This window comes from Haliotis asinina, chromosome 5 (genome assembly GCF_037392515.1).
Source record: "Haliotis asinina isolate JCU_RB_2024 chromosome 5, JCU_Hal_asi_v2, whole genome shotgun sequence".
Classification (NCBI taxonomy): Eukaryota; Metazoa; Mollusca; class Gastropoda; order Lepetellida; family Haliotidae; genus Haliotis; species Haliotis asinina.
In genome coordinates this window covers 13,474,283-13,499,252 of record NC_090284.1, presented here as the reverse complement: position 1 = coordinate 13,499,252, position 24,970 = coordinate 13,474,283, and the positions used below count along the sequence as shown (strand labels likewise).

At 38.1% G+C, this 24,970-nt stretch overlaps 1 protein-coding gene across 1 annotated transcript in view; it reads left to right on the top strand.

Annotated features, from left to right (window-relative positions):
- Positions 1 to 24,970, top strand: part of LOC137283392 (calcium uniporter protein, mitochondrial-like) — a 106,443-nt gene that overhangs the window by 47,186 nt on the left and 34,287 nt on the right. The window contains exon 3 of the mRNA XM_067814857.1: positions 9,942 to 10,112. Coding sequence (XP_067670958.1) covers positions 9,942 to 10,112 — 171 coding nt within the window. The remainder of the gene's footprint in view (positions 1 to 9,941; positions 10,113 to 24,970) is intronic.

Here is a 24,970-nt window from a genome sequence, read left to right as displayed (position 1 = left end):
TATGTTTTAGTGTAATGTCATGCAATTACACTCCTGTACATCATGACCTTTTGTGTTTTGCGAGTTTATGCTTGGAATTTTTCATCAATGAGGTGGGTTGTTGCCTTGCACATGTTGATATTATGAATAACAGGGCCTGTAGATCACATGACCTTGCGACTCTGTAAACATCTTTCATTTTCCTGAATGTGAGAACAGTATACCAGTATTTATGTTTATGAATTGACAGTTGGTCCTAAATATCTAAATGGTTTTGAAATTTAGTCGAAATATAATGAGACACTGTTACCATACGCTTTGCTTAATATATTACTGCTTTCATTATATAGCTGAAATATTGCTGTGTGTGGGGTAAATCTAAACTCACTCACTCACTCGTTATATGTGAACCTGTGACTGTCTGTGTTAGAATTGCTCTTCAGCTACCCCTGCTTGTTCTAAAAGGCAACTAATGGAATCGGGTGGTCAGACTTACTGAATTGTATGACAAATGGTATTGTATCCCAATCATGTTTAGCGATGCTCATGATGTCAATCACTGGATTGTCTATTCTTGACTGGATCATTTACAGACCATTGCCATTCATCTGAAAGATTGCTGGATGAGTTGTTAAACAATATCAAACAAACATACATGTGATGGGTATGGTTGGCCTTGACGTGTCTGACATCTTATTGGGAAGTGTTTCATTTCAGAAGTTACTGGGTTTGAACTTAGTTCATCAGCTCCATACCTGTTTGTATGGATTTAAATAATGTGTTTGAGTAAGATCACCTCAGGTTTCCTCACACATCAGTCTTAAATGCCATGATGTGACGTGAACCAAACTCATTCATCCCAAATATACCTTGTTTTTAGAACCTTGTGTGTATCCATTCAGAACATAACAGCGTGTTACATAATGCTTTCACCAGATTTCTGCCTCTGAACTCAGGCAGTCTCCCTAGCAACTGTAGCTGAACCAAGTAAATGGTTCTTTGTTGTTAAGCCAAATAAATAATGAAATTAACATCTTGAGAAGGTTAAGGTACACACACACACACACATCTGCAGTTTAGATGAACATTTGTAATAGTGGATGGCCCAGATAAACCAGGAATTATCAACTTGGGGGTGTTAAGGTACACACACTGTCTGCAGTTTAGATGAACGTTTGTAACAGTGGTCGGCCCAGATAAAGCAGGAATTATCAACTTGGGGGTGTTAAGGTATGCACACAGTCTGCAGTATAGGTGAACGTTTGTAATAGTGGTTGGCTCAGATAAAGCAGGAATTATCAACTTGGGGTGTTAAGGTATGCACACAGTCTGCAGTATAGGTGAACATTTGTAACAGTGGTCGGCCCAGATGAAGCAGGAATTATCAACTTGGGGTGTTAAGGTATGCACACAGTCTGCAGTATAGGTGAACATTTGTAACAGTGGTTGGCCCCGATAAAGCAGGAATTATCAACTTGGGGTGTTAAGGTATGCACACAGTCTGCAGTATAGACAAACATTTGTAACAGTGGTCGGCCCAGAAAAAGCAGGAATTATCAACTTTAGAAAGGTGTCAGGTTAAACAGTTGTAAACGTGTTGAGTGGTTTCTGACTGTGATGACTATTGTGTTGGAGGATAATCCCTGAATAGTCACCTTTATACTCATTGTCATCATGTATTACTACCAATAACAAGCCACTGTAGAATTTCTGGCTCAAGGGATAAATGGTGGTTTTCTTTTTAAATGACTGTTTGAAATATTCATGACTGTTGGATAGCCAGGCATTGTAAAGCACTAAAGATCACAAAATATAGCTGAATTTATCAAATGGTCCTAATGCTGTACATTTATTTAAACCCTCCAGGTTGTTTTATATTCCATGGAAACCTGATGGGCCAGTATGAACCTAAGGCTAAGGTTGTAGTGTTCTGTGAGGCATAGGGTTTTAATGATGATATATGGTGCCCTTCCATGCTACACAATACCCAGGCCCATCAGCATATACCCTGGCAAGTCGAGCAAACATTTCTCTTGTAACTACAGCCAATGAAAGTTAAGGTTTGAAAAACATGTCCTAACCAGAATCATTCTCTACCAGATAATTTGCATGAGAAGATGATGAATAATGTAATAGATTAAAGACAATAAAGTGTACAGTTCTATACTTATTTTTTAAATACTAAGCAATAATTTGTCAACAGATATGTTGTGTGGTGTGATATACATGTATATTGATGCAAGGCAATCTGTTGTTCGGTTCTTTTGGGTTTGCATATTCAATTAGTAAACACAACATAAATATTGCTTTTCTCATTTCCATCAGCTTGTCTTTGAGAAATAAAAGCTGTCATGTTCAGCAAACAGACAATTGTTAATCGTTGACTTCATATTGACATATTTCTTGATCAACAAAATCATGGTGGGGTTCATATTTGTTCAGATGTTGTGTTTATGACAACAGCTTTCCTTATCAGCTCTTCAAAGCTCTTGGATATACAGTGAGACCCCAGATGTCCAGACACATTCATTTTTGTGTAAATCTTCTGGATAACTGAATATCCGGATATCTGGATTTCTGTCATCCAGACTTCACTGTTGAAACACCACCGAGCATACATTTCTTGATTAAAATCACTTCTAAAGCAGCATTAATTTTTTCATTTGCCAATTACAAATCACTCAGTGTTAGATACGCCTACCTATCATCACCAATACCCTACTGATCAGTCATTATGTGGCTTCACAATTTGAGTGGCATGCATTGAACACGAAGGGTATAGATACCCCAGTGGTATTTGGTGCTGCTGTTTACTGGGCAGAGTTGCTGCCCTTTGCAGTACAGGATCTGCTGACTATGAATTTACTTGTGTACATTTGCATCATGTCAGTATCGAGTGATTATACGAAAACAGGACACCTGCAATCTATGTCACTTATGGCTTTTTTCCACAAATCTTGTACAATGTTATACAACTGGTTTGTCAAAGATTCAAGCCCATGAAGGTCCTGGGGTAGAATAGGCCTTCAGCAACCCATGCTTGCCATAAAAGGTGACTATGCTTGTACTAAGAGGCGACTAACGGGATCAGGTGGTCAGGCTCGCTGACTTGGTTGACGCATGTCATTGGTTCCCAATTGTGCAAATCGATGCTCATGTGTTGATCACTGGATTGTCTGGTCCAGACTCGATTATTTACAGACCGCCGCCATATAGCTGGAATATTGTTGAGTGTGACGTAAAACTAAACTCACTCACTCACTCACTCACTCACTCACTCACTCACTCACTCACTCACTCACTCACTCACTCACTCTCTCTCTCTCACTCTCTCACTCACTCACTCACTCACTCACTCAAAGAGATAAGAAAGTCAGTTCACTCACCATGAAAAGCCTGCTTAGAAACTTTCATTGGCAAAGCTCTGTGCTGGGTTTTTTTATCAAATATAGAGCAATATGAATAGAAGCATAAAATGTGGACCCATTTATAGCATGTGCTTGCCAGTAGGGAATAACAAGCCTTTCAAATGACATGCAGCATGACACAGGGGAGAGCTTCTCTGTTGTTTTATGTAGATTGGACATCAGGGGCAGTTCAGCTGAAACTTGGGCATGCAGTGTGTTTAGCACACTATGATACAGGGCCATCTCCCAAACCAGCAAATAGTTAGATTGGATGTGATGTTGAATTTCCGAAGAAATAGGTTGATGTATGAGTTTGTACTGATGTATGCAGTAGATGACTACAATCAGGTCGACAGTTGTCACAGTATTGTAAATTACTCATAGGACCCCTTACATCAGCAGGGCCGGTATGGTGGTTCAATAGGGACCCCTTACACTGGCAGGGCCGGTAAGGTGGTTGAGTGGGGACACCTTACATCAGTAGGGCCAGTAAGGTAGTTGAGTGGGGACCCCTTACATCAGCAGGGCTGGTAAGGTGGTTGAGTGGGGACCCCTTACATCGGCAGGGCTGGTAGGATGGTTCATTGGGCACCCCTTGCATCGGCAGGGCTGGTAGGATGGTTCATTGGGGACCCCTTACATCGGCAAGGCTAGTAGGGTGCTTCAGTGGGAAAAGTGTCCACTTATCATGCCAGAGATCTTGGTTCAATTCCCCTCATGGACACATCAAGCCCCATTTTTGCTGTCCCCTGCTGTGTTATACTCAAACCAATTTTTTTACAGATTGTTGTCATGCAAAACTTGCTGAGCACATTGTTAACCAACAAATGAACAAACGAACCATCATTACTTCGATTGTCATACTAGACATTGACCCTGCTTTACAAGGCAATCTTAGCATTAAGATGATCACTTTACAGGTAAGGGGTGGTGGGCTAGCCCAGTAGTTGAAGTGTTTTCTCATCTTGCTGAAGGCCGGGTTCAGTTCCCCACATGTGTACAGTGTGTGAAGCCCATATCTAGTGATCCCAGCTGTGATATTGCTTGACTATTGCAATGATCACTTTGTGGGACAGGACCCTTTAACCACTAACAATGTTGGTATTGAGTGGGAACATATTTGTTTTGCTTATGAGTGTTAACATTATTTACATCTGAACTGGTTTTATTGTATTTTCTGTCTTTCGATGAATTTGGTTGCTCCTTGAGAGCGATTTGTGGCCACTTTTCCTCGGCACATGGATGAGAATTTCAAAATCCATTTCCAAATTATTCTGTTCAGATATATATAAAGGTTTACATTTGTAAAAGTGACTTGTATTTCACTGATAACAAAACCATTAAAGAGGAAAAGATTTTAATGGTTCCTTTTATGTTCTTACTGTAAGTGTTAGGTTAAAAGATTTGAGAAAGAAATTGTATCTTTAAACTATTCAAATCCTGGACTTAATGATGCAATTTCCATGTTTGCCAACTACAGCTACTTGCATGAAATGTTAAGTAAAACCCAGATGGCCAAAATAATTTTTCTTGGAAAATGATTTTCAGGAAAGATTCATCTCTGTATATACAGCCTCTACTGTGATTTTTTGTGAAAATATCCCATTTTACATGACTTACCAATTTATGAAAATTGTTCCAAATGGCCCTCAACATGGAAACAGTTTCCGGACTTTATTAAACAGAGCTTTGTCCTCGGTTCATGTGGAAGTGAATCTTCATTTTTGCAACAAATTGACTAATATTCAAGGTTGATGTCAGCTTGAATTCTGTGCATGCATTATGTCGTTGTTGTTGATGTAACATGATACTGTGGCAGATGTGCATCATTGATATTGGCAGGAGCTGAAGTACTGGTAGACCTCACATCAATGCCTTCTTGTGGAATCTTCTTATACTTCCTGGAATCAAGCTGGCCGAGATATCTCAAGTGATTTACACAGTAATGATTAAAGGCACAATGTCACATGTTTTCAGCAATATTTTGGCCTATAGTATATATATCAAGGCATATGCCTCACTTTAGCTATGTATTGTCGCGATAAAAGACTTATTATTACTTACAACTTACATGTAATCAATAACTGAAACTTCTCCAAGCAGAGAACACTTGCCATATATGAAATGTAAACATTTGCGCTGTACATCGAAAACTGTCACACACTGCTGTCTGTGTTTCCTGAACTGGTTTCTATCACAAGTTCCATCACACGTGCAGGAGTAGTCTGAGGGGCATGTATCTATAGGGTTGGCTTGAAATAATGTTCACCTGGTAACGGGTGCAAGACTTGATTTTATGCAACACTGGATTAATTCATTTGAATTTCTTAATTTAATATTGGAATCTACATGCATAATTTGTGGAGAATGCTCTATGTGTAGCTTCCCTGAGGGCTTATAGTTAGTATTATTGAGAGAAATGGAGTATTTGTTTATGTGGTTTGATAGAGTGTCTTAAGTAAAGAGTATGCATTGTAGCATGTGCAAGTTTTTTGTGTTTAACTGCTGGTTGGTATCTCTTTGAGCTAGCATTATAACAAAGCTGTATGACAAGTGTGTGCACATGTGCACATGCACACATGCACTTTGTTACCTTAGTCTTCTGACCATCCAACCATGGAATTATATTGAACATTTATATTGAATGATCGTTTGATTCTGTTCTGTTATTGTGACACAGATTGTGAACTTGATGTCCTGTACACACTTGGCCATAAAGCACCAGGCAGACACCACTCCTTGTTATATGGTGTGGGCCATTCAGGTTCAATTGATGTCAGTAATCGAGGCCATTCCTCAGAGATGCTGATAGCCGTGGAATCTTGGCCACAAGACCATTAGACACCCAGTCTGACTAGTGGGAAGAAAATTAATCTGTCTGTTACTAGGACAAATCTATACTTAGGAATAGAAGGCAATCAGATATCTGACATACATCGTGGTAGATACATGGACTCTTATAATCCAGGTACAAGCTTGTTGAGGAAAAGATGGAGTTTTTGCATGACTGGCACCTAAGGTTGTCATTGCTGGAACAACACTTCCAAGGTCTATGCTCTGGCAGGTCAACCTCACCATGCATTAATGATGAACACTGCCAGCATGCTATTTTTGTTAAATTGAATAAACACTGTTACTTACTTGAGTTGCTGTCAGTAATTTGGTTTATGTTGTGATTACACATCAAGTCAGGCTGGAATTATCACAGAAATAGCAAGTTGTTTCAAGGTTCTATGTTGTGGTTTTCAGTTTGAAGGGTTGTTGTAACAAAATTCAATGTTGGTGTTAATTAAAAAAATCATTTCTAAGGTGGTACAGGTGAAGGTGATATTCTGACACTTGTGGTTTTTAAACTTCACTAGGCTAGATGCTTTTATTTTCATAATTGACATTTAGAAAATGCTGATTTGACATCATTAGAGACCTAAAGTAATGTTAGATTTAGCTCGTAGCTAGGGTGAAAGTCGGTCCCAAACGCCCAATTTAAGTTTAGCACACTGAATTTCTTAAAAAATGGGGCTGGTGATATCTTGTGTTCATCTTATGCAACAACCCGTGAAGATCCAGGTTAGAATTGGTCTTTAGCAACCCATGCTTGTCACAAGAGGAGACTAATGGGATTAGTTTGATTACTTGGTTGAAACATGTTATGTTATCATACCTCGCACATAAATGTCACTGTCTGATTAGCTGAGCGCTCGTCTATGATTTACAGTGTACCCTGTGTACAAGCAAGGTATATTGTAGTACACCCCGCTGCCAATAGCAACTCATTCGTTACTTCGTGGTACTTACCTCAAATAACATTGCATCACGCATGATGCATGGAAATTACCGATGTTTTACGAATACAAATTGATGGAATGGAGATAACTCTAAATCTGTTTTTCTTGTGCTGTCTAGCTATGGCTACGAAAACATTTGGCTCGCATTCCAAAAGATTTTGACAAAACTTTCAAATATAGTCCCTGTGAATATTAAGAACAGGAATTACATCGTAGCGGCTTTACTAAGACAATACCTATAGGGGAAAAAAACAGCAAGGTGCAAGATTTGAATTGATTGGTTCACACAGGTTGGCTGAAGTGTACGATCCGATACCCATGCTTCAAACAGTTCAAAATTAACTTTGAGGTGTTGGGTGAGATCAGTATGTTGGTCACTGGCCCCTCGGGCACCATGGGTTGAGGTAACTGACCAGTGAATAACTTATAATATCCCAGTTGTAGATTGACGATCATGCTGTTAACATGATAAGGTGGATAGAGTGGCTGATGTCATTGTATCCCATCTGTGTAGATCATTGTCCATGCTGTTGATCACTGGATTGTCTAATCCAAACCCAGTTATTTACAGACTGCTGCCATGTAGTTAGAATATTGCTGAGTGCGGTGTAAACAACAAACAAGCAAGTACACTTATGCAACAGTGTAGATATTTGCTTCTGTTATAAACCACACCTGGCCAAGATGGGAATATCATCAGGTGTCTTTGATACACACAAATATTGCTAGTAGTAGCAGTGGTATCAAACATTACTCAGTGATTGAAGTTGAAGCTTCTTCTATCATCAGATGAAACAAATAATATTCAAGTAGGTTTTGACTTAATGATGCAGTTTTTGTCCATTCAGGCATTCTAAATATTCTACTGCAGCTTTAGAACAAGAGAGATTTATTTTTAATGGATTTCTATCTAATTTTCGGAGAGTTAGAGATTTAGTCTTATGTGTGAGCTAAAGCTTTGAATGTGATTCATGGAGAATGAGATATGGAAAATATACTTCATTAATAGGAATTCCGGATAGTTATGTTGCTATCTCAATAAATACTCTGATGTTATTCCAATCAAGGTAACAAATATAGGCATTTGTATGCATGACTGAGATAAACTAGGATCCTGTTTTAAGTGATCAGTGCTGCTTCATGACATGAAAAAAGCTTGCTTGTAATGTAGTTTCTTTAATTCTGCTGCAACACGATCCTCTTACCAGACAGAAAAGAGGACAGGTTCTCGGCCTTGGGAATCCAGAGACACATTTATTCACCATTTTGAGACTGTCTTGGGAAGGAATGAAAAGTGGAATTGACTATGGTGTTCTATTAATCCTGAATATCAGCGTCAATTCTCTGATCTTTTGGGTGATGGAAGCAATACATTTCTAGCAGTGCGAAACAGCTATTAGATGTGTAAAAAAGTCGTAGATGTCACAATTAGGTCATTACGAATATATCATTGTTTCTCAAAATTTTCTTTGAAAGTGAGGTACATTATGAATCGATGTTTAAGTCAGATTTGAAGAGACAATCAATGTTTAGAGAAGAGTTGCTTAAGCCTTGAAGTTGATGTGAATGTGAATTGTTTTTAATTTTTCAGACATTTTCCCTTTTCAACAGTCATCATTATCTTGTGTTATTTTAGATACTTTTTCATTTTAACCTGACCTGTGAAGGTTCCAGGGTAGAATAGGCCTGCAGCAACCCATGTTTGCCATAAAAGGCGACTATGCTTGTCGTAAGAGGCAACTAACGGGATCGGGTGGTCAGACTCGCTGACTTGGTTGACACATGTCATCGTTTCCCAATTGCGCAGATCGATGCTCATGTTGTTGATCACTGGATTGTCTGGTCCAGACTCGATTATTTACAGACCGCCGCCATATAGCTGGAATATTGCTGAGTGCGGCGTAAAACTAAACTCACTCACTCACTCACTGACTCATTTTAACCTAAGGTGGAATGTGGTCTCTTGGTCAGTGAAGTTGAAAAAAGAACCAACTGCTTTGTCATTTGTCATATCATAGCTGAAGTCATTTATGAATAGAGATCTATGATATTATACAGGCCTAGAATCCCACAATATTTAAACTTGAAATTGAATCCTAAGTGGGTGTCTTTGTGTCTTTTATTTGAGATATATTGATTTTTGTGTCGTCTAGTGCCAATGAAAGAGTTTATGTGTTCTCTTGTTGTATGTTCTTGCTTCTGTTACACCAGGCCTTGTTGAATTATGCAGGGACTTACAGATTGATAATTGATCGTGACAACCTAATTGTAAAAGTTTGCTTGGGAATATACAAACACGATTATGTTTTAGGATGCAAAGGAAACATTGTACATGTTCATGAACCATAATATAAAACTTTTGTTGAATCCTAACACTTTTTTGTCTGTGCGTGCTTAGTGGATTATTGTTGCGATCGTCTTGACAACAATGGTTGATGAATATGAATGACTCTGAGACATTGAAATTTGTAGATAAGAGTTATGTTTATCAATTTTTTTAGTGCTGGCCTTGGATTTGTGAATTTATTCTTTTGTCAAATGGGACAGTGGGACTGATTGGTACACAGAGACTGACATTCGATTCCCCACAAGCTAGTTTCTTGTATTCCCACATGATATTGTTGGAATATTGATAATAGTAGCATAAAATCATACTCACTTTTGATGAAAGGCAAAAGGGCAGTTAATAAGGCCAGGCTTTTATAGCATGTGCATATGCTAATACTGCAGATTTGATTCCCAATTGATACGATGACATTGTCTTTTCCAGATGTTACTGTCAAGTACTCTGACGGCCTTCCAGTCCTCTCAGTGCCTTTACCGTCTCGTAGGGAGACCTGTGAATTCACCCTCAAGCCCATCACCCACACAGTGGGGGATTTCTTGCGCTTCCTCCGAGAAGAGGATGGAGGCATTGACAGAGCCTCAATATACACACAAGGTCAGTAAGTTGCCATGCTGAAGCACGTTTGTAAACACAGCTGAATTATCTACCTAAGTCTTGGTATGATGAACTGGGCCATGCTCCTCTAAGCGATCCTAGTGCTATGACAGTCATAAGTCTGTGTTGAAGTTTGGGAGGTGCTACTGTCGCTTTTAGATCGCTTTTAGGAATGAGCCCCTTGACATCAAGTTCATGGACTAAGGCACCACATAGCAAAGCCATTATGTAAAACCCGATCATGGCACGTTGACCTAATGCATCAGACATTGAAGCCTTGACCTAATGCACTGAATATTGAACCTTGACCTAATGCATTGAATATTGAACCTTGACCTAATGCATTGAATATTGAACCTTGACTTAATACATCAAACATTGAACCTTTTCTTAATGCATTGAACATTGAACCTTACATTGAAGCTTTTACATAATACATCGAACATTGAAATCATGACATGATGCATCAAATACTGAAACCATGACATTCAAGAGATGCACAGATTGTATAAAACAGCAGCAGCCATGGATAATATATCACATATTGATCATTCTATGACATAACAATCAAACATTGAAATCTTGAAAAAACTCAATCTGCTGCATGGTGTTGACATGTAATTGGACTTTTAGTTAATGTTAATAACACAAACATCCTCCTTCTTTCTCCTGTTGCTGACGTGGTTTACAGACGTCATCGCATTCCAAAAGAGTAGCTTGATGCCTGTGCTGCTGAGCACTTCATTGGCTGAACTGCTGCCATATAGCTGGAATATTGCTGCAGCGTTAAACAACAAAACAAAAAAACAACAAACCAACTCACAATGAGACAGATAACCCATATCAGCCAAAGGTGACCTGCGCAAAGCAAAAATAACCCATTCCGAACTGTAGCCAGAGTCAGACATCACAACATGATATGCATCACAATGCATTGTTCATGTTACAAATGAAATGTATATGTTGCTCCAGAATGGAGCTGTATGTTGATCAATATGGACAGAAGCATATTGCTTATTGTATTGCTGTGTTGATAGTGATGGTACACTGTTGAATGAGAGCTCCCTGGCTTATCGTGTGTGGGTGGAGATATGGATCAGCGGCAGACATGTCGTCTGCCAGTGATGATGTTGTATACTCAGCATAACTCTAAACCCATTCAGTTTTCCTATGTGAAACAATTGCATACATGTTATTCTAGTAGTGAGGTTGTTCATTTTTCTGATTAATCGGCCATAACCATGGAAACCAGCAAAACTCTGTTTCTGTGATCAGTTTCCCAGTCGTGTCAAAACTGTATCTTTACATCTTTTATTTTGGTGCAGTGCTAGGCTATATTTCATCTCTATTACTCTTTTATCCTTAACATCACAAAGTTTATGGAAGTAAGAGGTGTGCGATAGCTCCATCACATAATGGTATTGTTCACTTGGATGTTAGGGCTGATCTTTGTCAGAGTGTAACTTAGATATGCATGTTATTGAATAGTCATCACCATCAAGTAGCAGAATTGTATAAATTGAAGGGCATTATTAGTCATGTTACATGGAGCAAAAACAAAGGGGTTATTTGAAACTTGTCCAAGGATGCAGCATCTGCAACAAAAATCAGACAGTAATGGTGAGTAATTAAGTTTACGAGAAGAAGAAGCTGTGGTTTGAGATGTGTGCTAAATGTTACACTGAAATATTTGATTGAAATGGTTGGTTGTAGACCTGGATTTCAGGGGATGCTGAGCAGTCATGCCTTCTTGAATGATGTTGAAGGGTGCAGCGATGAACAGAAAGCTTGCTAATTTGCACTTGCTAGGATGGTGAATACTTGACTAAGTTCACTTATGCAGTTTGAATGTTATATTATCATGGTGGCTAGCTAGCCAGGCTAAAAAGTACATTGAAGACCTTGCGCTTTTACGGCAGGCTTTCTTCTCGAGATATGTCTCCTCATTTGTCCCCAACATAACACTGTGCAATTACTTTAATGAAGCTGTCAAACCAGAAAAAGAGGACATCTCTGGAACTGAGGAATACCATGCAACTCTGAATAAACCAATTCACCATTTTCACGCAACATGTCTGCCTCTCACTCCTGTTTAAGCTACTCTTGTTATCGTGCTGTGTACAAACTCATTAGTGGAATAAGCTACGTGGTTATCGTGATAAATTGTATTCAGTTTGAAAACTTGTCCCTGGGAGCCACAGTATCTCTTAGAAATAGCACTTAACTGATAACTAACTTTGACCCATCGAGGAATACTGTCTTCATGGTCATGTTTTTGTGGGGTTGAAGCTTCAAAGGATTAGACACACAAGAGACATGGAAGTTAATCTTAAATTTCCAGCTAGTGCTAGATGAAGACTTTTTCTTCTCTTATTTAAATTATTTGTTCCTTTGGGAATGTACAGTGTGTTAATATGAGGAATTCATTAGTTCTTTTTAGTTCTCTGTCGTCTTGATAAAAATAGATTATGCTTGGGCAAATTGAAGGTCAGTCGGATCACCTCAAGTCATTTGATGTCCATCTGGTTTGTTTTCATATTTTATATTCAGATCTTATTGGTTCAAATTACAGAAAATTACAGAAATGCTGTGCCTTACTGACTGTCACAAGGTACTATATTTAGACTAAGACTGGTCACAAGTTACTATATTTAGACTAAGACCAGTCACAAGGTACTATATCTAGACTTAAGACTGGTCACAAGTTACTATATTTAGACTAAGACTGGGAAACCCATGAAGATCAGGATTAGAACTGGTCTTCAATCTTCAGCCTATCATAAGTGGTGACTGTTGGGATCGAATAGTCAGACTTTCTGACTTGGCTGACATGTCATCTTGTCTCAGTTGTGTATATCATGGTCTTGATGTTTATCACTGGATTGTCTTGCCGAGACGTAATTTTTACAGACCACCCCCATATAGCTTGAATATTGCTAAGTGCAGCATTAAACAACAGATTTGGAAAGGTGCTACAGATAAGTAGTTTTGTTCTGTTTTAATAATAACAAAACCATTTCTACAGTCAGAGGAAGTTTTCTGAGCAGAATTAATCGCATGATTCTGATACCTCATGAGCAAGAGTTTAAGAATCACTATCAAATATGTGTACCTGAAATGCTTATCCTACTTCAGATGTGGTTTTCATTATATATGCTTGCAAAGGCAAGTCATTTGTTCAGATAAAAATGGAAAATGATCTCAGAAGAGTATTTTGAACAGTATCAAGTGCTCCAGAGCTCCTGAAACATACCTAGTTTGGAATTAATAATTATCCCAGTCAATCAATGTTTCATCTGACTTAGACAAAGTGACTTGCCATTCATGGCAAATGTTAGTGAAGAATTATGTGTGGTTGTAATTTTTAACTCAGCTGATGAATTGCTTGCAACAAGCTCAGAAAGTAGTATTGCTCCCATACCTTTTTCAAATCCCTGTTTCCTTACATGGGTGCAGAACATCTAAACGTCTAGATGGCTGTCCAAAGTGAACGCACCTCAAATATTAAGGGATACCCTCAAGATGGAGTTAAACACATGAGAAACTGAGTGAGTGGGTATACAGGTTATTTGGAGATGGACGAAACACCAGAATTACAGTGTATCCCTGGAGCCGCAAGCAGACAACATTTACTGGCGCAGTGGAAGAATCTGCAAGAATACAATTACAGCAATTATATGCCAGTAGCACGTTTTACGTCTGCTAAAGTGTGACAACTGGTTATGGGGCTTTTTACCCCATGTGAAAAAAACAGTAGTTAGTTCTTCATGCAGTTTTGGCAGAGGGCTGGAGGTCTCTTGTGATGCATTCATTTGATACATGGTGGAATGAAGCCAACGTGCAGTGATGTTCCTGCTTCAGCTCTCGAGATGATGACATGGGTTTATCGCATACTTGCTTATCCAGACAAGACTCGAGACCAGCCTCTATATTCAATCAGTCTAACCTGACTATAAGGGTATCACTTCATAAGTTCGATGATGTTGCTATCATTACTTTAACATCTTCCTTGTTCAGGTTTGTGTAATTGCTTCTGTTGGCTTATGCTATTGCTGTACTAGAATGGCTTCTGAAGTGAACATGTTGCCTATCTATTGGTTTTAGTTAGGGTAAATGAAAGACAACAAAATTCATGTCAGTAATTGTATGAAATCTCGACTGAAATGCTGTTGTAGAATTTCCACAATTTTGTTCATGTCTGTTTTATATCTCTGATATTTTAATGCTTGAACATCCTGCATGTTGGTATCATCTGTCATTTTTATCAGATGCAAAGGCAAGTCACATTATCTTCAGGAAAAATGGAGGAAAGGATGATAGTAAAAATCAAAGTAGGGCATCATTTTGACTGGTTTGATGTGTTGTATTACCAGTATGTCATCTGCAAATGTTTTCTCCTCAGATACAGAAGACCTGAGAAAATGAAATTTGAATTCATTTCGTTCAATTCATTTCTAATGTTCTTAATCCATCTTTTTCATAAAATCAAATGTGACAGAAACAGAAATTCTCCCTCATGGCATTTAGCCAAATTTGGATATGTACATGTATAATAAATGGTTCTAAACTGTTTCTTAAGTCATAATGAGGGACGTTCAGTCTTGACATCTTAACTATAAATGTCATGCTAAATGGAAGTAAGAAATGTGGACAGGTTGAGCACAGTATTATAGATGCTTTTGGTTATGATATGGCAGTGTTAGAGTTCAGTTCCCCCATGTTTTTTCTTCCTCAGATCAACAGAGGTAACACTAAGTGGTTCAACCATATGTATTTTACTTAATTTGGGAGCTTATAGTTATATTTGTGAGTCCTCTAGAAATTGTTGTGTTAGATTTTTTAAGTAATTCTAGTGTCTATCAATTTATAAATATTATTTGGGATAGGGGAACGAGAGGAACTCTTACTGCCACTTCATGTAGATTCCACAGACACACTACAGAATGGAAATAAAAATGTTAGATAAGTCATAGATATCCCTAATGTTATTTATAAAGCCCAATGCATTTATCTCCCTTAGCTTTGACATCACAGCATAGTGATCTGTAGTGTAAGCAGTATGTATTCAATTGTTATTGTCCTCTATATGTCGTCTGACTAACCATGAGTACCCCAATGCTACTCAGGAGCCACTTGACTTAAATACCTGAAACAATAATAAATGATTATAATAAAAAAAGAATATTTCTGTAGCGCAATATACAATATCCATATACAATAGACAACAAGTTAACCCATCCCAGCTGTGTTATTACAGCATAAAAAATCAATATTGAAAAAGCATGCCATATCCTATAAGAAAATATATATTTGTGTGTAAACCAATTAAATGTCAATAATTGACATATTTCAGATGTAATTTTTCATGTTTATTAATGAAGCTGGTGTAGATATGTATAGCTGTTATTAATGGTTACCATGTGATATGCTTAGTATTTTTACATTTGAATCTTTTTGCCATATCCAGATCATCTGATTGCTATCACCAGATCTGCTGTGTTGTGTTATATGTAAGATACTGTGCAAATTGTCTTGAAACCCTAAATCACTTTCTTTACTGATGCACTAGGAATGACATGGTGACTGACAACCTGAGCTAAATACAATGAATACAATTTGTAACTATATATCTTCATGTATTGCAAATGTAATTGTGCTTGCATGAAAAGGTGCATACAATATTGGCACTAACAGGCCTTTTGTAAGTGTCTTTTGTTTGAAATGGTAAATTGCATGGATGCACACTTTGTGCTCATGTTGATGGTAATGAATCTGTCTCGAGTTGCAACAGTTCAGCTTGAATCCTCTCAAGAGGGCTTTATCTAGTGCATGTCCGAACAGGTTATATTTCACAGCACCAATCACATTTGCTAGACGACCATGATATTCAATAAGCCTCATGTCATATAGCCCAAGATTGATGTGTCTTGTCCAGGGTAAAGTGTCACATCTCAATTGGGCGAACCATGTTGAGATCAAGGGGATTACCACCTCAAAGCATGTGCGATAGCTCTTGGTGCATTAGATTCCTTTGTCCCTAGCACTACAGATGTGATATTCTTGGTGGCAGCTCTGATGTAACCATCGCATAGACCTCCATCATAGAGCATCTAGGGTGATGACAGAGAGGTAGTAATGACAACGTGTCACATTGTCACCGATCCTCTGTTACATCAAGGTCTTGGTGTTGGTATTTGCCAGAGAAATGTTCACTCCTTGTTGTTCTCAAACCAGAATCTTTGAACTATTTGTTGTGTAAGGAACATGTGTATTTGAACAAGGCTGGGGGATGAAGGTCATGGTAACTTTTGCAATTATCTGCCCAGAAGCACTGATGATTTGTGACCAAAGTATCCTGAGGTGGACCCAGTATAAGGTTATTTCTTTGTGCTGTGTCTAACATTTTCAAAATGGCCACCTGTGACTAATCAGCTGGGACAAACCTCTGGATGATCGCAAGAGCTACAGCCAACTAGGTCACTCATTGAACCCACAGGCTGAACCAACCAGTTATTTTGACAACCTTCTTGTCATTTATCATCTCCATTAATACAAATGCATTTTCTTGAGTACCTCACCTATAAAAGCCCTGGGAGAGCATATGGTACTATATAGAATTTTGGTCAAGGTATGCACATTCTTAACAAAATTCAAGTACAGGGGACCTATAGACGCCATAGTGAAGAAAGCATGGACTACCGGGGACCTCTCCTGTTGTGGAATCCTCATGGAATACCCATGTTGGTTTCTGAAATGACAACCATTTTATCACATGCATCAATATTCACAATAATTGCAACATTCATATTGTGGTTAGAATTTATCCTTGGAGATGATGGTTGCTAAATGTCAGTAGTTCACAACTCCAATACCTGTGGTAACATATCATCTAATAAATATTAATTAAACCTGAGTGACTAGTGCACTGGAAGATCATTTCCATTGAATACCCAGCACAACTTACTGAGTGAGTCAGTTGAGTTTTATGCTGCACTCAGCAATGTTCCAGCTATATGGTGGCAGTCTGTTAATAATTGAGTCTGGATCAGACAATCCAGTGATCAACAATATGAGCATCAATCTGTGCAGTTGGGAACTGATGATGTGTCAACCAAATCAGCGAGTCTGACCACCCGATCCTGTTAGTAGTAAAGATCTTATGATAAGGATAGTCAGGTTGCTGAAAGCCTATTCTACCTCGGACCCTCACAGGTCCTAGCACATCTTAAACTCATAGGTGTGGACAGGCTTGACAGTGGGAAAACTGTATCAATGTTTGGATCATTACAGTAATTTTTTGTCATAACCATACCCCTGTAAAATTCAAGTCTTAAGTTAATAAATATAATGTCCCACTTTTCATGGAAGTTCAGTGAATTGTGGTTGTGGTGGATTTTCTGACATTTCAAACATGTGACCATATACAAATTGCTTCGATTGATACTCATGCTGTTGATCACTGGATTGTCTGGTCCAGGCATGATTATTTACAGACCACTACCGTATAGCTGGAATATTGCTGAGTCTGACATTAAACAACAAAGCAACCAACCATTCCTACATTTCAAACTCCTAGTGACTTACTACACCATGTTCACTCAGGTCAGGTGTAATAACATTGGATGCTTGTCTTGTAATGACTTAGTGAAAAGACAAAACATTCTGAGAATATTCAGACATAATCTGGTTTATCCAACTATTACTCTTGTGAAACACTGTGTCGTCTTTCTTCAAATGTTCAAATTTCCACAGCCTCTTTCAACTGAATTCATCATCCAAAGATCCAAATAAAATGGTCCAGATATAACTGGATAATGGACTCCTCGATGATCAAATGCTGTTTTCTAGTTCTTTCGAAAGCAGATTTAGAGTTAAGCATTTTGTGCTCAGTTTAAAAGGTATGTGGCTCTTTATCTCTCAGGGAAGTGCTAAGAGAGTGAAAAGTAGAAGGTCAAGTGTAACTTCTGTTCAGAACATGTTTATCTGTATAGATAATATGTTTTATGATGGCAGTGTTGAAACCTGCTAAAGCAGGATGTTGTGTACCACATAAACATTGTAAAAACCTGAATCGTGACATGTATTTAAGAGGCGTCCAGTGGTTCATGTGATTAGGCCAGATCAATTTTATTTATTGTTTTATTCTTGTTCTCAGAAAACCTAAAGGCAGGCGGAAAAAAATAAGATAAAAATAAACTTGCCAATCAAAGTGATATTCCTTCTTGATGCTCAAAGCATTTTACTACTTTTGGTAATATATGGGGCCCAAAAACATATAAAAAAACACTTTTTTTAATTTGGGATTTAGGAAAATTTAGGAAAATTAATTTTTATCTTTTTTTCTTAAACTTGAAAAGGTTTGACAGGCACATCCGTAAAACAAGAAATAAAACTGATCTGGCCTTTGCAAGTATACAACAAATGTTTCTTGTGAGTCTGAAAACTGAACTGAGAACAGGAGGACAGTTTTGTGATTATGTATTTCATTAAGGTGCACCTACTGCACCGACTGTGGCATAAAGTTTTACAACCATGTTGTAATAAAGCGATGGAGTTGGGTGTGTCAATTTCTCCTCCTACGATTGTATTCACATGTCAGAGTGTATAATTGACTTCAGGAAGTGCCATGTGGTACAGCAACCTTTGCAGTGGATGAGTTCATCTGTTTGGCTTGGCAGCTGAAGGAATCCTGGTACAGGATCAAAATGTTGAGTTTGTTGACGTGAGTGCTAGTGGAGTGTTATTAAACAGCATCAAGTGCTTCAAGTTTCAAATTACCCAGCTGAGGTACATGTTGCCATCTTAGCTGTTTTGATTCATTTGGGTAACTTGGGTTGGATTTACCACATATATGCAGAGCTCCAGATAATTTTTCAAGCAATTGGGTATTTATTCCCATGTCTGTTCATGTATGAGTAATTGCATGTTTGAAGGAGTTACTAGCATTTGGTATACTCCCAATAATTTAAATAATCGGGTACTTTTGCTCAGAGTTTTTCATCCTTATTGGGTAATTAAGACTTTTAAATATATAAATACAAATGCTTCTCAATAGGCTTAAGTTTTTAGTAATTCTGGTATTGCCATATAGTCGTCAGCCATTTTCAAACACTCAAGTGACTACTGCAGTAAACTCCAGACAGTGTCTATGGCCATACTAGTATATGTATATATAGCCATAATATAACATTTGCTAATGCTGTTGTAGAGTTTGGGCACCACAACAAATCATCCTACACAAAGGATTTAGTTAATTGAGTAAAGTATGCAAGGTATTAAAGAGCTATTGGGTTTTAAGTGACTTTAATGTGTCTTTGTACTCTTATATTTGTACTTAATTGAGTAAATGTGATTTTTATCATGTTAAAAATACATATATGTGCCTTATCTGGAGCTTTGTATGTGTTGTATTTTTATTATATGTTGGATGTTAAAAGTTTCCCCAGCTGGGGGAGACTTTGTCATTCTCCAAGGGCCATTCATACTGTGAACTCCTTCACTGACAGATATTTTTCATTTACTTTCAACTATTGACTAGCTGTAATTTGATTTAGTCATGATATGGCTGGAATATGGCTGATATGACGATATATTTGAACTCACTCACTTATACAGTGAGCTGTGAGTGCTGTGTCACTATTGTCAATGAATGTCAGAAGTTACAATGCTGAGACCACCCTTTAGAACAATAGGCAGACAAGAAAGCTTTTCATCTTAGTTTCTCACCTTACCTCCAGGGTGCATCCAGACCACAGGATTGCAGGATATGAGTATCATTGCTTCAGCAAATTCAAAAGTCATAGCAACAAATTTCATGCAAATAAAGTTGAGGTTAGGGGCTCTGTTGTACTAGTGCCAGATATGATTCACACAAAAACAAAAATCTGAACATGTTTGTTATTATTGTGTCAGTCGCATAAAATCATTCTCAGATTTCCTCCTCAGAATTCTTGAAGATGGTCATGGGCCAGCCTTTCTTTGAAGTACTCATGTAAGCCTGAAACTTGTGAAAGATCATGAATCATGGTGACCATTGTTCACATAGATGTTGGCCCACTTTCTGAAATCTTTGGGCTAATTGGACCAGTTTTCTAAACGAGCTGGATGCATCCCTGCTACCTGTTGATGGTATGACCTGCTCTGGTGTATCATCAATGCTATGTGAGAACAGAACACACTGTCTCACTTACTTTAATATTTATTCAGCAACGCCACAACATGAAACTGGCCCAACTAGTTATGAGCAAATGTTATGTGCTTGCATTTTTTATGAAACATCAAGTCATTTTTATCAGCGGCATTTTAGACAGTAACTGTCCACATCTATTTGAAGATTAGGATCAATCAGGTCTCTGTGGACAGGGCTATTAGCTGTTAACTCTCTTTTTGGTATGCCCTTGAGTTCTTCACAGAAGGTTATGAAAGAGGAAGCTGCTATGTGGCCTTTATAGTGATGAAACACACCATGCAGCAATAGCATTTAATGTGAGCTGAATCTATGCCAGGTTGTTATGATGACCTGAGAAGACTGGAGGCAACTCATCCATCTTGCAGAGTTACATGTCCATGACAGATGCTGTGTATCATATCCCCCATCCCCCCAACACCCTACATTTAGCTGGAAATGCTTGTTTATGTCATGGTGACATTACTTCTGATATCTGGAGTCCTTACTTTGATTTCTTTGTCCTGTTGGTGCTGGTTGCTGGTGCTGGTTAATTCATGGTAGGGCAGTGACATGTAACCTTTATGTTTCCATTATGATAGAGAGGTCAGAACCTTGTTGAGACCTGTCCCTGTCTCCTCCAAAGCTGAGATAGACATTACTGGATCCTATGGAGGGGGAAATATTGGAATTTGTATACTGAATCTGAATTGCCTTCCTGCTTGATACTATGTTAGATGCATATGTTATGAACATCACTTTGTTTGTTTGCTAAATATAAAGTTTCGTGTTGAGACTGCAGAAGTTTCCCCAAACCTATTTTCAGTATTTTAAGATACCAGGGTCAAAGGAAATCACAGTTGCCTAATTACATACTCTGTTTATCAGTTCTAAATGGATTTGTACTTATCTTCAGCTCTGTTTCAAATTCATATGTCAGATGATTGAATGGCACTCTTCTTGATGTTTCTGGATGCAGAGACCACGAGAACAGAGATGCAGACATCAAAGTCACTAGAGTAGCCATGGTGAGTGACAATGTCAGATTAGGATGGAACAGTTCAGCAGAGCTATATTATTTTCATTTGATGAAAGATGGTTGTCATGGAGATAAAAACTATGATGTCAACCTGACTGAAATGTACATTTTAAGATGACAATTTCTTCAATGTGGCTTTGATATTAAGTTGACAGTGATGTGGATCATAGCAATTATTTCTCATTGTGGACTGTTCAAAATTTCAAAGAAATCGTCTAAACAAGAGAATGTTACCAAGTTGAAGCCAGTCATCTAAACTGGAGTGAAGTGAAAATTTCTGTCAAATGAACGTATGTATGAGAAGTTATATATATATATAGCAAGTGCCTATACAACAAGTACAACTTGCTTCAAGAGGTAATATATATATATATATATATATATATATATACATTACCTCTTGAAGCAAGTTATTTTCTTCACACTGCATTTCAGTGCCATCATGTCAATTTTGCCAAGTGATGATGTATCAGCTGGCCATGATCGATTGCCAAAGGTCACGGGTAGGCTGTTACATGTCTTGACACAATTTATAACCACATTCTGTAGCAGGGATATTGGACTAATACCAGATTGACATTTGGTTTAAAGGCGTAATATGTCATCTTAGTCAGACTACTGTCACCCTTCAACAAACTCTTGTAATAGAATCATAGAGCTGTCAGCACCTCATCAAGACCCCTGTCATTGTAAAGATGTACTTGCAAGACCTGTCATCCAGATTTGCGCAACATCTTGTTGTGAAGACACTTCACTATAAACCAGCAGAGACAAAACAGTCTTAATGCTATTACTTCCAGAGCTCCATTTGGCTTACAGAAGTCACAGTGCTTAGGACCCGTGAAGATCCTAGATAGAATTGATCTTCAGTAATCCATGCTTTTCATAAGAGACAATTGGGTATTCAGGATCATTGGCTTAGTTGATGCATGTCATCGTATTGTAATGTGAAGACTGATGCTAGTGATGTCAATCTCGGGATTGTCCTGTTCAGCTTCTATGATTAACAAACCGATGTCAAATAGCTGAAAATTGAGAAGTGGGGCGTTCCATAATAAATAAATGCGGCGTTAAATAATAGAGAGGGCCAAGACCTTGTTAAATCAAGTGATCTGCTGTAGTGTGTATGACAAGGAACTGTTTGATAAGTGTTCCTTAGATGTCGATTTATGCACAAGTTGGCAATGCATTTTACATAATGTAAAACTGCTTCTTTATAATAGACATGTCCTTATTCTGCTGTCAGTCAAGTCATGCACAAACCGTTTTCTACAGTGATATGATAGTCTTAATGATGCTGAACTACCATAACAATTATCCATCATGAACATATTTTAAATATGAGACATTTTTCACATCCATATTGAGCATATGTGACATTAGGCAAATTAGTTTGTTAATTGTCTCTGTTCACCCAGCTATGAATGGGTACCTGGTGGGACAAAATAATGATGTGACTGTCAAACTTCTCTCACTTTGAAAGCCTCAGGGGTGAGCCAGGTAATAATATCCATTATATTTTATAAGCTTAGAACATGCTGGTGTGGCATGGAGTTATTGCTGTATAAATGACCTTTTGAGTTATCTTTACTCAGGCTACCATGATATGGTTTGAATATTGCTCACGTAAGTGTTAAACAGCAAACAGACTCGATACCATGAGCTTAGCAAACTTTCATGACTTGTACTGTCAGAAAATCTTATTTTGTGGTAATTTTAAATACATGCTAAATGCAAACATGATGCTTGCTGCATTGAATAAATATATTCTGATAACTAGTATCATTTTACTGCTACCATTTCAAATTCAGATAATGAACTAAGCTCGATTTTACTTGTGAACTTTACAGAAACAACATCTCTGGCACAATGATTGGATATTGGTTTGTATTTAATAGCACGTTATAAAAGTGCTGTACATCTGAACAATCCAAAACCAGTTTATCAAGCTACCATGGTGTTTTGCGTGTCACACTTTTTCCTTATCCAGACAAACTAAGATGAAAGAGAAACAAAGCTCATCTCCAGGAGTGCAGACTCTGTGATGGAGACCCCATCAAATGCTATTTCGTCAACCAATTTTCTTCTCTTTTTAACTGGAGTGAGTACAGTTACATGGCTTTGGGGACAGTTGGTTTTAATTAAGTCAAATGCCAAAGGTGTGCTGTCAGCTAGCGATATTAACAGCATGGCTGGTTAATTTTCTGCAAACAAATTGTAGGTAGGAAGGAGCCGTTTTTTCGTCTTTCTTCCTGCCAAATTCTGTTGAAGAGGAGATTTTTTGTAAAGGACAAACCACACTATCTCAGCTTTATAATGCATCATGCTGTCCACTTGAACATGCCATGGGCATGTTTTTGAAAGTTAATAAAGAGTTGGCATGGAAACTGTTTCAATCAATTATTGACAACACACAGTTTTTGTTTGAACAAATAATTGATAATCAATAAGGATATGCAGAGGTGTATTTTCATGCACCTTGACATTTGAAGGGCCTGGATGAACTACCGATTTTGATAATACTTTGCTCTCGAGACAAACTTTTATTTTCTCTTTTATGCCAGAATAGCTTGAAATATTTTATCTACCATTTTGTTTATGTCTTTGGTTTCCTGCCAATAGAATCCTGGCAACAATAGGCCACACAGAGCAAATGTCTTGTAGGGGAGAAATGTCTTGCAGTTGGGAACCGATGACATGTGTCAACCAAGTCAGCGAGTGTGACCACCCGATCCCATTAGTCGCTTCTTGCGACAAGCAGAGACGCCTGTTCTATCCCGGGACTTTCCATAGTGTCTATAATATTGATAGTCACCAACAAACCCATCAAATTGAAAAGCAGTCCCAGTGAGCTGGGAGATTTATGACCTGGGGAAATCTACTTCATGTAGTGCTATGGCATTGTAGGAATCGCTGGGCAGAAGGGATAATAATGTAGTTCAGGGACTGAGAGAAAGACGAGGGTCATCGGCAGCGTTCTTGTCCAGAACAAATGTTTCTTCTTGCCAGAATGGCAGACTGTTGTAACAGGGACTCTCCACCTTTATGTTGAATTGAAGACCACAATGAATAAACCTTGTCTCGAGATGCCTTTGTGTAAAATTAGTAGAGTTTGTTTGGTGGAAACATCAAGGAAAGGTAGCTGACATGTAGTGTGTGAGAATGAGTGTTTCTAGTACAACAGAGCTGGACTCTGCCTTGTTGCCATCGATCTGAAGACACTGGTCATTAGTGCTGGTCATACTGTCAGCTACCTCCATTAATACTGATCCCGATGGAAGCCTGGTGATGACTTAGTCTTAGATCTGTCAGGAGATGTCTGTGAGAAGGTCCCTTCTGTTTGCAGTGGTCAACAAGGACAAGGACATTTATCATCACTTTAGCAGGCTGCCTTTTTTGGCTCTTTCATGTACGAAACATTAAGAAATAATGTGTGTATAGGTGCCTGTTACAGTATGTTCTCTTTTGAACCATTTTCTAATTTATTTTCTTGTTTTGTGAGTCTGAAGTCAATCACGTAAAAGCTGACATGAAATTTAACTAATATGTATGAACAAATGATCTTTGTTGTTATGTGATTATTTTTCATGAAATCTGCGTCAAGTGCACACTGGAAAATGTTATATTGAACTTCAACTCAGCACTGACAAAAAC